Consider the following 12733-nt stretch of genomic DNA (forward strand, 5'->3'; position numbering starts at 1 on the left):
AATGATGTGTACATTATAAGTTATTTTGTACCATTTTGGTTTTGATGTAATATACAATTTTTGGTTCCTAATGGAATTGTGTCATTGATGTAATACAATTTTTGGTCTAATTCAATTCAAAAATGGTTGTATTGTTGTTTCTAGTCTGATATGATTCAGAAATATTCAGGTTTAAAATTTGGGAAAACTGTAAAATTGAAATATATATTATAAAAAAAACAAATTATATCACAACGGTTATTAACTTAACCGTTGTTGTAAGTAGAGTGTGTTATCCAAAATAATAAAAGGCATGAATGGCGTTGTTGGGATTCGAACTCAGGACCTATAAATTATTTCACAATGATTGATTGAATACATCGTTGTTATAGGTAGTGTGCTACCTAACTTATAACCACGGTATGTCGCCCGTTGTGGAAATCATCATACATACAACCATATGTTACATAACAACGGACGTGTAATTGTTTTATGTGTTTCGCAACCGTCATTATATGTGTTTTCCGTAGTAGTGGTACTGATATAATTTTATTGGGCCATAAGAAGGGAGAATTTTCGTTTAAACTTATTTTATAATCTGAGTTCATGCATTCCAACTTTGTTACGAAAGTCAGTGGTTCTCAGGTATCGATTGTAGTCTGAAAGGATATCTGTCGATATCAAAGCGCAAATTTTTAAACAACAGAGTCCAAAATAGCGAAAGCGCTTGGACAAATTTGAGGAAACTATATATCTGAGCAAAAGTCACTGATCGTCGAAGAATAATCTGATTGTGCAAAAATATACTGATTATTCATCGTCGATAGGGCAATGCACTAGCGAAAGTAGGTGTTGCCCATATTTATCTATTTTATATAATTTATGCATAATTCTCGTAATATAAGTGATGTGGATTGTATAATTGTGTTAGATTAAGAATCATAACCCCAGGTCCTACTTGCCCTAGTTGAGATTTAAGTGATTCTTCAAATAAGTTGTTTTCATTTAAGTGCTTTTTTCATTTAAGATGTTTTACCAAAATCCCTAATTTCGATTTCTCTAGGTATACACCAATAGGATGAAATTAGGTATTTAAGCCATTGATGTCTGTGGTTCGATATCTTTTTTACTACTTTGCACAATTGTGCACTTGCGGCTGCATCATCAACGCCAAAGGAAATTGGACGAGGAACTTTCAAACGTCCTTTAGGCATATTGAACTACCCCTTATTTTCTAAGAAAAAGATGTTGGTGTAAGCCATAGAGGCCAATACTTTTGGTACTTGTATCGAATTGTTTATTAATAATAAAAGGCTTTTTCTTTATTATGTTTGTCTAATAAAGTCCCTAGAATAGATAGTCCGTTTAATGTATCAAGTGTGACTTAATCATGATATCACATTAAACATAAGGACATTATTCTTAAAGTATCCATAGTCGAGCTTTATTGTGAAGTGGGATAACATTAAAGCATTAAGACTATTATGTATATAGACTGATGATCACATCTCATGGATCATGGATAAGGAGTTATCAAGTCTTAAACATAGGTATGAATATTAAGAGTAATACTTATACTGGATTAACCCGCTATGAGAATATTATATAGAATGTTATGCAAAGTGTCATAAGTTATTCTCATGGTGATAATGGTGTATACCACCCTTCGACCTGAAACCATTATGGACCCTAGATGTAGAGTCGAGTGCTTTATTGCTGATCAAACATTGTCCGTAACTGGATGACCATAAAGACAGTTGATGGGTACTCCGCGAAGCATGCTAAGGGACATGAGTGACCTAGATGGAATTTGCCCATCCTGCGTAACAGGATAAATGTCTATGGGCCCAATATTGAACTGGACAAGGATGACACGGTATATGTCTTGTGTTCAATATAGACATAAGGGCAAAAGGGTAATTGTACACATAAGTATTATCACAAAAGGATTTGTCAGATCACATGACATTTTCGTGTCTTGGGTAGCAGTGATGTGTTGCTAGATATCGTTCACTGTTTATTATATTAAATACGTGATTTAATATAATTGTCAATGCCGCGAAAACCTACAGGGTCACACATAAAAGGACGGATTGATGAGAGATAGAGTAACTAAGGAATATTATAATGTACGGTGCACTTAAGTGAATTGTAGAACATCGTAAGGTACGGTGTATTTAATAGAATACGAAATATGGTAAGGTACCACGCGCTTAAGTGATTTTGGCATATTATAAGATATGGGTCACATACACTTGAGTGGGTTTTTTCTAGCTTGCAGCCCACACAAGTGGTTCTATAAATAGAACCCTTGTGTAGAAGCATGTGTGCAGTTGCAATTTCGTTTCTCTCTCTCTCTCTCTCTCTCTCTCTCTCTCTCTCTCTCTCTCTCTCTCTCTCTCTCTCTCTCTCTCTCTCTCTCTCTCTCTCTCTCTCTCTCACTCAAAGCCTTCATTCGTAGCAGCTAGCACTGAGATTGAAGGAATTCGTTCGTGTGGACTGAGTAGAGGCGTTGTCATCGTTCAATGTTCCTGATCGCTTCGTAGATCTGCATCAAAGGTTATAATCTCCACAAGAGGTAACGATTCTATCACTGATCATGCTCATTCGTAAGGATCACTAAAGGAGAAATTTTAAATTTCGTTGCGTTTTGGATCGCTCTTCTCCTTCAAAAGACTCCCCCCGTACTTACTTATAAAACTGTAGTGATGGTTTCCTTCAAAATAGGAGATGTGAGTTAAAGGATATTACAACACGTGCCTAGGGAAACTAACGAAAAAGGTGCAAAGAAGAGCTTGGCCTTTTAGAAGAACGTGGGGATATGGATGTGATAAGTGAAGCTAATGTAGAGGATAAAAAGCTTCATATGGGGAAAAAATTCCCCCAACTGAGAGGATCCATATAAAGTCGTCATAAATTCCAAGAAAGGAGCTTATATTTTAGAGATCTTGTCCTGTGAAGAGATTCCACAAACCTAGAATGTGAGAAAGCCTAAAATATTTTACAATTAGTTTGTAAACCAAAGTTGTTAGTTGTAACACAATTAATACAAATTCACCTTTTATTCTTTATTTGATATTTTACATTGTTTGAAGAGTCAAACAAACTCACCTGAAAAACCCTAAAAGGAAAGCCTACCCCTTAAAGGGAATAAAGGTGAAGCATATTTCTCAAAAGAAATTAAGGCAAGCGCTATTGAAGCGCCACCAAAATGGCATAATGACCTTGCTCAAATCGGATAGCCACATCAAGATGAACAACATCAATCAACAATTCATCCTTTCTCGAGTCCATAAAATCGGGGAAATAAATTTTGATAGTCCAAAAAAGTAGATAACATGAGAAAAAAATCAAAGGGAATCATTTCGATGGAAGACTAAATCCTCGTTAATCACTAATTTTTCAATATCAATGGCTTCATTGTTTAGAGGAACCCTGGGGTGGAGGAATGCCAGTTATTGCAAAGCCTTTTTAAAAGCTTCCTAAGCTGTATCCATGACATCGTGAATCATATCCCGCCTCTCCGCCTCGAATGTATTTCACTACTTCTCGAGTTTGAAATTCATAGACCCTACTTACCTTTTGACCTCCTTTAGCTTCTCCTTTAAGATTCCCAAGATTTATTGGATTTTGTCAGCTTTTCGGTCAGAGTCTTCATTTTCCCAGTCAGAGTCTCCACTTCCTTCCTCACTGTTTTTTTGTGTTCTTCAAGGCCCCCTTGGTCGTTGATAAATATTTTGAGAGAGGGATAGAGGAAGAATAAAATACTCTTCTGAGTCTCGTGTCATTTTCAAATCTTTCTCTAAAAGATCTATTTAAACCGCATTTTTTCCTCTTTGATATTGAACTCCTGGTATGTATTGAACATGGAACTAGTAAGGGTCGTCATTGCCAAATAAGGCACACACTCGACAAGAGCCTTCTGACGAGCCAATAGCCTCATGTTAAGTAATGAGCTTTAGTATACATTCGGAACCATAGCAAAGAGTTTCTCTAGAGAACAGGTAACGGCATGGCTAGACTGGGAAAAAACTTCCCTTATTCAAAACCATCATCGCCAGATGGAGGGTCTTTCCTTTTCTGCGACGGGAGAATATTTTTTACAGCAGAAAGAATGACCATCGTGGAATCTTCGGGTAATTCGTCCACCACACCAATCGAGGACGTGGCAAGAACGCGATTGCCACAATCTTCAGTTATAGCAGAATTGGGACTCAAATCGTCTTTTAAATGGCATAATTTAGATAACAACCAAGCTTTTGAGTTTTTGTAATTCCAGAACTTGTTTTCATTAGCCATGTTATTTGCAAAATGGAAAGTTAACAACTCTTGAAAAATAGTGGAAACACCAAAGAATTGTGAAATGCACCTAATAATATGTTTTTTCCCAATTGGGGGATATCACTAAGTGACAATATCATCGACCCCTTTTTCTAAATGACACGCGTTTGGTGAGTGTTGACAATACGCGATTCAATGATGATATACTTGAAGTTGAAACTACCGAGAGACTCGATGAAGGCCTCAAACAACTTAGGATATTGTTTTAAATGGATCAAGTCGAAAGGAGTTTTAGACAACAACACTCTGATTGAAACACCCTAATAAAGACTCAATAGTTTGGGTGCATTTGTGATAGTGTTATCACAAGATATCGAAGGGTGTCTTCTTCGGAGTTATTAAAGATAAGTAAGAACATCATTTCCCAAAGCACCACGTCAAACATGCGGAAGTTCAGATGGAGAAATCTTGGCACATTTGATATGAGAAGGATGGAATCGCAGCTACCCAATCACCAGAAGAAACACCAATGTTTTCCATCATCTCATATTTTTTTATTCGTCGTGATTATAATATATCGAAGGAATGCCCAAATAGGTATTGCCTACCCAAGAGTGACAATTGTGCACTTGGTCGTCAATCAAAGGCCCAAAAGTAGGATACTTAATGACATGCACGATAGTACATGTTCACACGTAGAGAAGAGTTAGTTCAAGGACAACAACCTCACCTACTCAACATTCTACTTTGCATGAGAGGATCAAAGTTAGAATCATTGTAAGAACAATATGTGGCAGAAAATAAAGTTGACAGGTCCCAAAGAGTCTCATCACATCTTGACACGGTAAAAAGAGGAATACAAAATATCAAGAGTAACAAGACACATGGAGGAATAAAATATTCACCAAAAAATATAAGGGTGTAAATTTGATATGTCGTCAAAGTTACCACTTCGACAACAACCTTTTCTGAACTAGACTTAAGGGGTTATTGTTCCCATTTGGGCCGACAAGTCCATTTAATGGCCTAACAAGATTGCCAGGTCATAATGAAGAAGGTCTAATAAGAACCTCTAAAGGTCAATGGATGTTGGATCAAAGTTAGATATTAACGAATATCAACACTCAAAGACATGTGTCTCAAAATAAAATGTACAGTACAGGGGTAAAACTCTAGAATTCGACAATCAAGTCTAACGTAAGTCTCAAAATTCAAGTACACACTTTATAGCCCTAAAATATTTATCATGAGTATTTGCAAGTACAACTCCCTCGACATCTTACCGAAGCTTCAAGACACCAACAATTAACCAAAATACACTAACAAATCTTCTCGGATCCTCAAACATTTATTATTATATTATTATTATTATTATATTATTATTATTATTATTTATTATTATTATTATTATTATTATTATTATTATTATTATTATTATTATTATTATTTTATTATTATTATTATTATTATTATATTATTATTATTTTATTATTATTATATTATTATATTATTATTATTATATTATTATTATTATTATTATTATTATTATTATTATTATTATTATTATGATTATTATTATTATTATTATTATTATTATTATTATTTTATTATTATTATTATTATATTATTATTATTATTATTATTATTATTATTATTTTATTATTATTATTATATATTATTATTTATTATTATTATTATTATTATTATATTTTATTATTATTATATTATTATTATTATTATTATTTTATTATTATTATTATTATTATTTATTATTATTATATTATTATTATTATTATTATTATTTTATTATTATTATTATTATTATTATTATTATTATTATTATTATTATTATTATTATTATTATTATTATTATTATTTATTATTATTATTATTATTCTTATATTATTATTATTATTTTATTATTATTATTCTATTATTATTATTATTATTTATATTATTATTATTCTTTTATTTATTATTATTATTATTATATTATTTTATTATTATTATTATTATTATTATTATTATTATTATTATTTTATTATTATTAAGTATTATTTTATTATTATTATTATTATTATTATTATTATTATTCTTATATTATTATTATTATTATTATTATTATATTATTATTATTATTATTATTATTCTTATTATATTATTATTCTTATTATCTTATTATTATTATTATTATTATTATTATTATATTATCTTATTATTATTATTATTATTTATTATTATTATTTCTTATTATTATTATTATTATTCTTATTATTATTATTATTATATTATTATTATTATTATTCTTTTATTATTATTATTATTATTTTATTCTTATTATTATTATTATTATTATTATTATTATTAACTTTCAATTATCCTTGAGTGCGACTAGAAGAGGGAAAGTTAGTTTGTTGGTGTCATGGTTAATTTCTTATGACTAAGCTACACAAATTGAGTTCAAACTTGAACTTGGGCATGGCATTCCCCACTCCTAGCTAATCTCCACTACAGGCATGTGCGACAAAGTCACAAACTCATGATAAAGGTGTTAGTGTGTAATTTTTCTGCACAATTAATTAGAAGTCGGATTGTATGCGATATAGAATAGGTTTTTCCGTTCTAAAGTCATGGAAACAAGATTAAAAGTTGCAGATTTGTTCTGTGAAAAATTTATAAGGACCTTTTATATATTAGGAATCAAGTACTTATCTCAGCTTTAAGACTTTCTTAAGTTTTCGGAGGTCATGTGCCACGTGTTACACATTTGTCACGGTTCAACATTAACAAAACAACTATGATTCTTTTTTAATCATGATTTAGCAGGGACAAAACTATTATGAAATCAACCACAGTTTAACCATGCAAATTTGAGCCCATATTGCATGCCCTCAAAGACAGACATGTTTTGTTTATGAACAATATCATGAATTTGGATAAGCTCTTGCAAAGTTTGTGATAATCTAGCTAGTTATTTTATGTAAAGGAGTCTCATTATTGATTATGGTATCAAATATCAATGCCATATCAACACAAAATCTAATGAACATGTCTCTAACACAATTCCTATAAGTCATTCACATAAATGGCATTGAATACATACTAATTTGATAACATGAAATTTCTTTGCACTCATAAATTACATACTAATTTGCCAAACTCGAGCAATGAACTAGTGCATCAAAGCAATAACAAATTATTGCTTCTGCACAAAAGGATGCATGGGTAGTTCAACTTACAATATGGTCTCAACTCAACCATTATATGATTATCAATCTGCAACTTGAAAAAAATGTTTGGCTCTCCCATGTCAAACTCCTACTCGACGATTTCAACTCTGAGTTAGCTGGATTCCTATTTGAACCGAAAACCGTTGTCGAATTACTATATCTATCCCAATGTTGGGGGCTGCAAAAAGAAGTTACGACAATATATTAATTAATATGCATAAACATCGATACGCTAAAAATTACACACTTGATTCATGAAATTTACCTTCTTAAAATTCATTTTTGATGAACTTGTTCCTGTTCCTATATCTTTATCAGCGGGTTTCAGTATCTCAAAGGAACATACAAGAGATTCATCAACGGACAATAATGCACCGGCGTTGTCAAACTCCCCGCCATAATTTGGAGCAGAGAATATTGTGACTAATCTCCGTTTAGCGAAAAACTCGTATCCATCCTCAACAACCTATAATATTTTAACAAAGTACAATGAGACCTTAATCAGAAGATCAGAGAAGTAACATAAAACGGAAAAAATAGGATTGAATCAAAAGAGTAAGAGATACGAATGATTGTGTATAATTCGACAGAGTCTGGTTTTGACACAATATGCATGTCAAAAAATTTGGTTCCACTTTGTGAATTGATAACCAATTAGGTTGAAAAAAACAGCTATAACAGCGAAAGAAAAACATGTACCGATTCATTCAACATTCTCAAATGAAGAGGTTTACCTGATGACCCCTGCAGATAAGATCAAGATCATTTTTATCCAAAAAATCCGCGACAACATCAGGTCCAAAAGTACACGAAACGCCTCGGTCACTATCATGCCAACCTTCAACAGTAGAATCAGGATCAGACCAAAGGAGATCACACAAGAGACCATTATCAGGAATTTCGGTCGGCCTCACAACCTCTCTTATCTGACCTAAACTTTGTAACTCAGGAGACAGTCCTCCGTGCATACAAAGTATTTTGTCGTCAATGAGTGCAGCTACCGGCAAACAGTTAAAACAGTCGGTGAATATCTTCCATAGCCTAACATTGAACCTCCTTTTACATTCGTCGTAAAAACCATATATTCGGTTTATCTTTGCATCTTCGTGGTTTCCTCTTAACAGATAAATTTTGTCTGGATATCTTATTTTGTAAGCCAAGAGCAAACATATTGTCTCCAAACTTTGCTTCCCTCTGTCAACATAATCGCCGAGAAACAAGTAGTTTGCAGACGGAGGAAAACCACCGTATTCAAAAAGTCTCAATAAGTCTTGGTACTGACCATGTATATCACCTGCAAGAGAATCACAACATTAGAAACAAGGAAAAGTAGACGCAACAATGACATTGATAAACTTCCAAATGCAAAGTACAAAGTACATCACAGGGTTTCTATAAATGATCCTCAAAACTGCATTAAGATTGTTATTAAATAACACAAATTATACAAAGGTTTTAGAAAACAGTCTGTTACCGTGAAAACGGCCTTGGCAAAATGGTATCATAAAGTGCCAATTTCGATACCGATACCATTATTCACCGTTTTTAACATAAATAACAAATTGCGATTAATTCACACGACAACCACCGCAATCACCGTTACAATACCTATACCATTATTCACTGTTTTTAAGATAAATAACAAATTGTGACCAACTCACACAACAACCACCACAATCACCGTTACAACACCTCGCCAATTCCGATACCGATACCATTATTCACAGTTTTTAAGATAAAGAACAAATTTTGATTAATTCAACCACCGCAACGGTTACAACACCTATCTGCGAAAGCCTTTACACGACCACAACGCAAGAGCTATTTAAAACCTTATATAACTAGGGAAAAAACAATAAATTCTCAGAATATCCTCATACATGAAAAAAAAAATAAAGAATCATGAGATTTAATTGATTGACACAGAAAAACACGCATATCTGATATCTGAAATTCTTGTTATATATAAAAACACAAATATTTTTTCAATTGATTGAGAAATTACGAAAGAACTAACCGCAAATGCGGATAGGAGCACGGAGATCAAGAAGAATAGGTTGGGATAGAAAGATTTGTCTAGCGTTGATGCAAAGTTGACGAATCTCAGATTCAGAAAGCTGAACTTGTTTTCCTCCTTTTCCTTCTAACAATCTTCTAATCACATCATCTATTACAGCTTTGTCCATTATTCCTTCCATTGTTGCCATCATTGTTGATTTTGTTGATATGGCTTTTTCAAATTATCGTTGTTGTTATGGGTTAAATGAAGCAAAATCTCAAGAGAAAGAAAAGATAAATAAAGAAAATAAGAGTTGTTGAAATGGGAAAATATGGATAGATGGACAAGATGGCACAACTTCAAGAGGCTGTTTCTTTCCGATTTGGACGATTCTAACTTTATGTATTTTTTTTCTTTTCATTCTCATTACATTAATATATTAATTAATTAATAATAATAATATGTTTGTGTTTTTCTTTATTAGTATTTGTTTTTTTCTGAATTAATTAAATAGAGAGTTGAAAGATTCAACTGAATGGCGCGTAATAATAAGGATATTAATTAATTATTCATACAATAAGCGCGCTTTTTAGCGAAAAATATTCCACGTGTAATCAAATGGTTGGTTGGTCAAATGTTGGAGTTGCACCGAAATGTTTCGCCCTCTCACAAGCCGCTATCTATTACTTTCTTCAATCAAGTATATACAAAATATACTAATATTGAAAACTTAATGTGTTTTTACTAAAAACTAAAAAGGTGAATTCTTATTTTACCAACTCAAAAAGTTGGGTAGAATTACCTTCACTAAAATGCGATTTTTTTTTAAAAAATAATTATTAATTTTAATTTAAATTGTTAAATCATTTATTTTTTTAAAAATATATTAAAATAATTATTTTTTTTAACTAGTGCGTCAGTTGAACTGACGCATCCAAATAAGTTAGAGATGAGACGTCATTAGCCTTGGCGCTTGCATGCAAAATCAATGCATATAGGCGTCACATGCATTAGCGCATGCATATGTTTGTGTGTGGAGCCCAGTGCTTTAGCGCATGTATGGTTTGCTTCTTCTGTAAATACCACCATCACATCTCCATATTTTACACAACTTCTTACTCTCTTCCATTTTCCTTCAATTTCTTCAATCACCTTCAATTTTGTTTTCTTTAATCATGTCTGAATACATTCACAAGAGAAATGTCGATTTAATCTTTTTAGTAGTCGCACATCCGATAAAGATTCGACTTTGGAATATAGATTCGTTTAAACGTCTTAATCGGACATTGAACCGTTGGTTAGATTGAGAAATTGCAAATGGTGAAAGGATTAGAAGAATTGAATGGCTTGAGTCCACGTTCAACCAAAATGGAGAAGTGCGTGAATTGGTGGATATTAAGACTGATAGAGACATTCATAGGATGATGCATAATATGTTCAAAATTGTTTTGATGGTTATAATCGTTTAGTTATAGTAATGGTATTTTAATTGTTGTAATTGTTTGTGTGTTGCTCGTGTGTTGAATATGTTGTATTTGTTTGTGATGATATCTCCTCACAAAGTTATCATATGAAATAAATTTTGTTTTTAATATAAAGCAAAAGAGGTACATGTAAAATTATCTTGTTGCGCTCGTTCCAACACTAGGACAGTTAGTACGATTGTGACCTGGATGACGACATGAACTACATAATCGAACCATTTTGTTCGCTATATCCATTTTTGTTCGAATACGGGTGATGTTTGGGCGGCCCTTTTTCTTTCTTCGCATAACTTCATTGTGTCAGAGAATGTCCCCTTGATATTCGAGTCAGTAATCCTCTTTTGCAACAACTGAAAAACTAATTTTGTAAATATTGGATAGGCTTATGACTTTGTAAACGTCATATAGTAAGTAGAATGGATCCCTTCGTACCTTTGGACATGTCGTAATGACATGGGAGCAAGACATAAAAAAGGCTTGGAACTTTTCCACAGTCGCAACAACCTCTATCTAGTTCCACTCTGTATTATCCCATCAGCATGCCTTCATTGTGATCCATGGACTCAGCAACACTGTACCAACCTTTAGTACAATCAAACATCGTGACCACGTGTGTGTTAGCTTTGGCAGTTTTGTGTCTAATGAATTTCATTGAAGCATCATTGAACAACTTCCCAGATTGCAACAATGAACTCCATTTGGAACGTCTGGTCTCAAACAGCGCCCCTAGCCTGAAATATGTTGCATGCACTAAAGAGGTTATAGGTAGGTTTCGGATGCCTTTGAAGATAAAGTTCATTGATTCCACAAGATTTGTTGTCATGTGGCCCTAATGTTGATCGTTGTCGTATGCCCTAGTCCACTTCTCCAATGGAATATTGTCGATCCACGTACTGCATTTGCGTTTGACAATTTGATGTCTTCGCGGTAGTGTTTGAAAGAAGGTTATGTTAATGCGTAACCTGCTAACGACCTTCTTCCGCAACATTTTGTCTTTGATCTCCCGCATAAAATTTTGAGTGATATGTTTAATGCAGAAGACATGCATCGACGGAGGATCCTGCTAACCATTATCAATATTTTCGTATGCACTCACTATTGAAGGGTGTCGGTTAGAGATCAAACATAAGTTAGGTTGAGGAGCAACGTGCAATCGGAGATTTCTTAGGAAAAAACTTCATCCCTCAGCAGTCTCCCCTTCAACTAGGGCAAAGGCGATTGGAAAAATGTTGGTGTTGCCATCTCGTGTCATTGCCATCAGTAATGTTCCTTTATATTTCTCGTACAACCATGTACCACTTGTTGGTGTAAGCCCTAGAGGCCAATACTTTTGGTACTTGTATCGAATTATTTATTAATAATAAAAGGCTTTTTCTTTATTATATGTTTGTTTAATAAAGTCCCTAGAATAGCTAGTCCGTTTAATGTATCAAGTGCGACTTAATCATGAGATCACATTAAACATAAGGACATTATTCTTGAAGTATCTGTAGTCGAGCTTTATTGTGAAGTGGGATAACATTAAAGCATTAAGACTATTATATATATATACTAATGATCACATCTCATGGATCATGGATAAGGAGTTATCAAGTCTTAAACATAGGTATGAATATTAAGAGTAATATTTATACTGGATTGACCCGCTATGAGAATACTATATAGAATGTTATGCAAAGTGTCATAAGTTATTCTCATGGTGATAATGGTGTATACCACCCTTCGACCTGAAACCACTATGGACCCTAGATGTAGAGTCG

At 32.9% G+C, this 12733-nt stretch overlaps 1 protein-coding gene across 1 annotated transcript; it reads right to left on the bottom strand.

The window, feature by feature from the left end:
* Positions 1-7315: 7315 nt before the first annotated feature.
* On the bottom strand, positions 7316-9891 carry LOC127132396 (serine/threonine-protein phosphatase PP1). The gene is made up of 4 exons (XM_051061346.1): positions 9508-9891; positions 8225-8784; positions 7756-7956; positions 7316-7668 (listed from the first exon to the last, which is right to left on the bottom strand). The coding sequence occupies exons 1-4, from the start codon at positions 9698-9700 to the stop codon at positions 7651-7653; spliced, it is 972 nt and encodes a 323-aa protein (XP_050917303.1). The 5' UTR covers positions 9701-9891; the 3' UTR covers positions 7316-7650.
* Between the last annotated feature and the right edge of the window lie 2842 nt (positions 9892-12733).

This window comes from Lathyrus oleraceus, chromosome 3 (genome assembly GCF_024323335.1).
Source record: "Lathyrus oleraceus cultivar Zhongwan6 chromosome 3, CAAS_Psat_ZW6_1.0, whole genome shotgun sequence".
Lineage (NCBI taxonomy): Eukaryota > Viridiplantae > Streptophyta > Magnoliopsida > Fabales > Fabaceae > Lathyrus > Lathyrus oleraceus.

What these genes read in the sequence shown, in the direction of transcription:
- LOC127132396 (XM_051061346.1), bottom strand. Translation starts at nt 9,700, where the DNA reads ATGATGGCAACAATGGAAGGAATAATGGACAAAGCTGTAATAGATGAT. An exon ending in TGCTCCTATCCGCATTTGCG is followed by an intron (nt 8,785 to 9,507) that starts GTTAGTTCTTTC and finishes ATTCTCTTGCAG; the next exon opens with GTGATATACATGGTCAGTAC. An exon ending in TTATCTGCAGGGGTCATCAG is followed by an intron (nt 7,957 to 8,224) that starts GTAAACCTCTTC and finishes AAAATATTATAG; the next exon opens with GTTGTTGAGGATGGATACGA.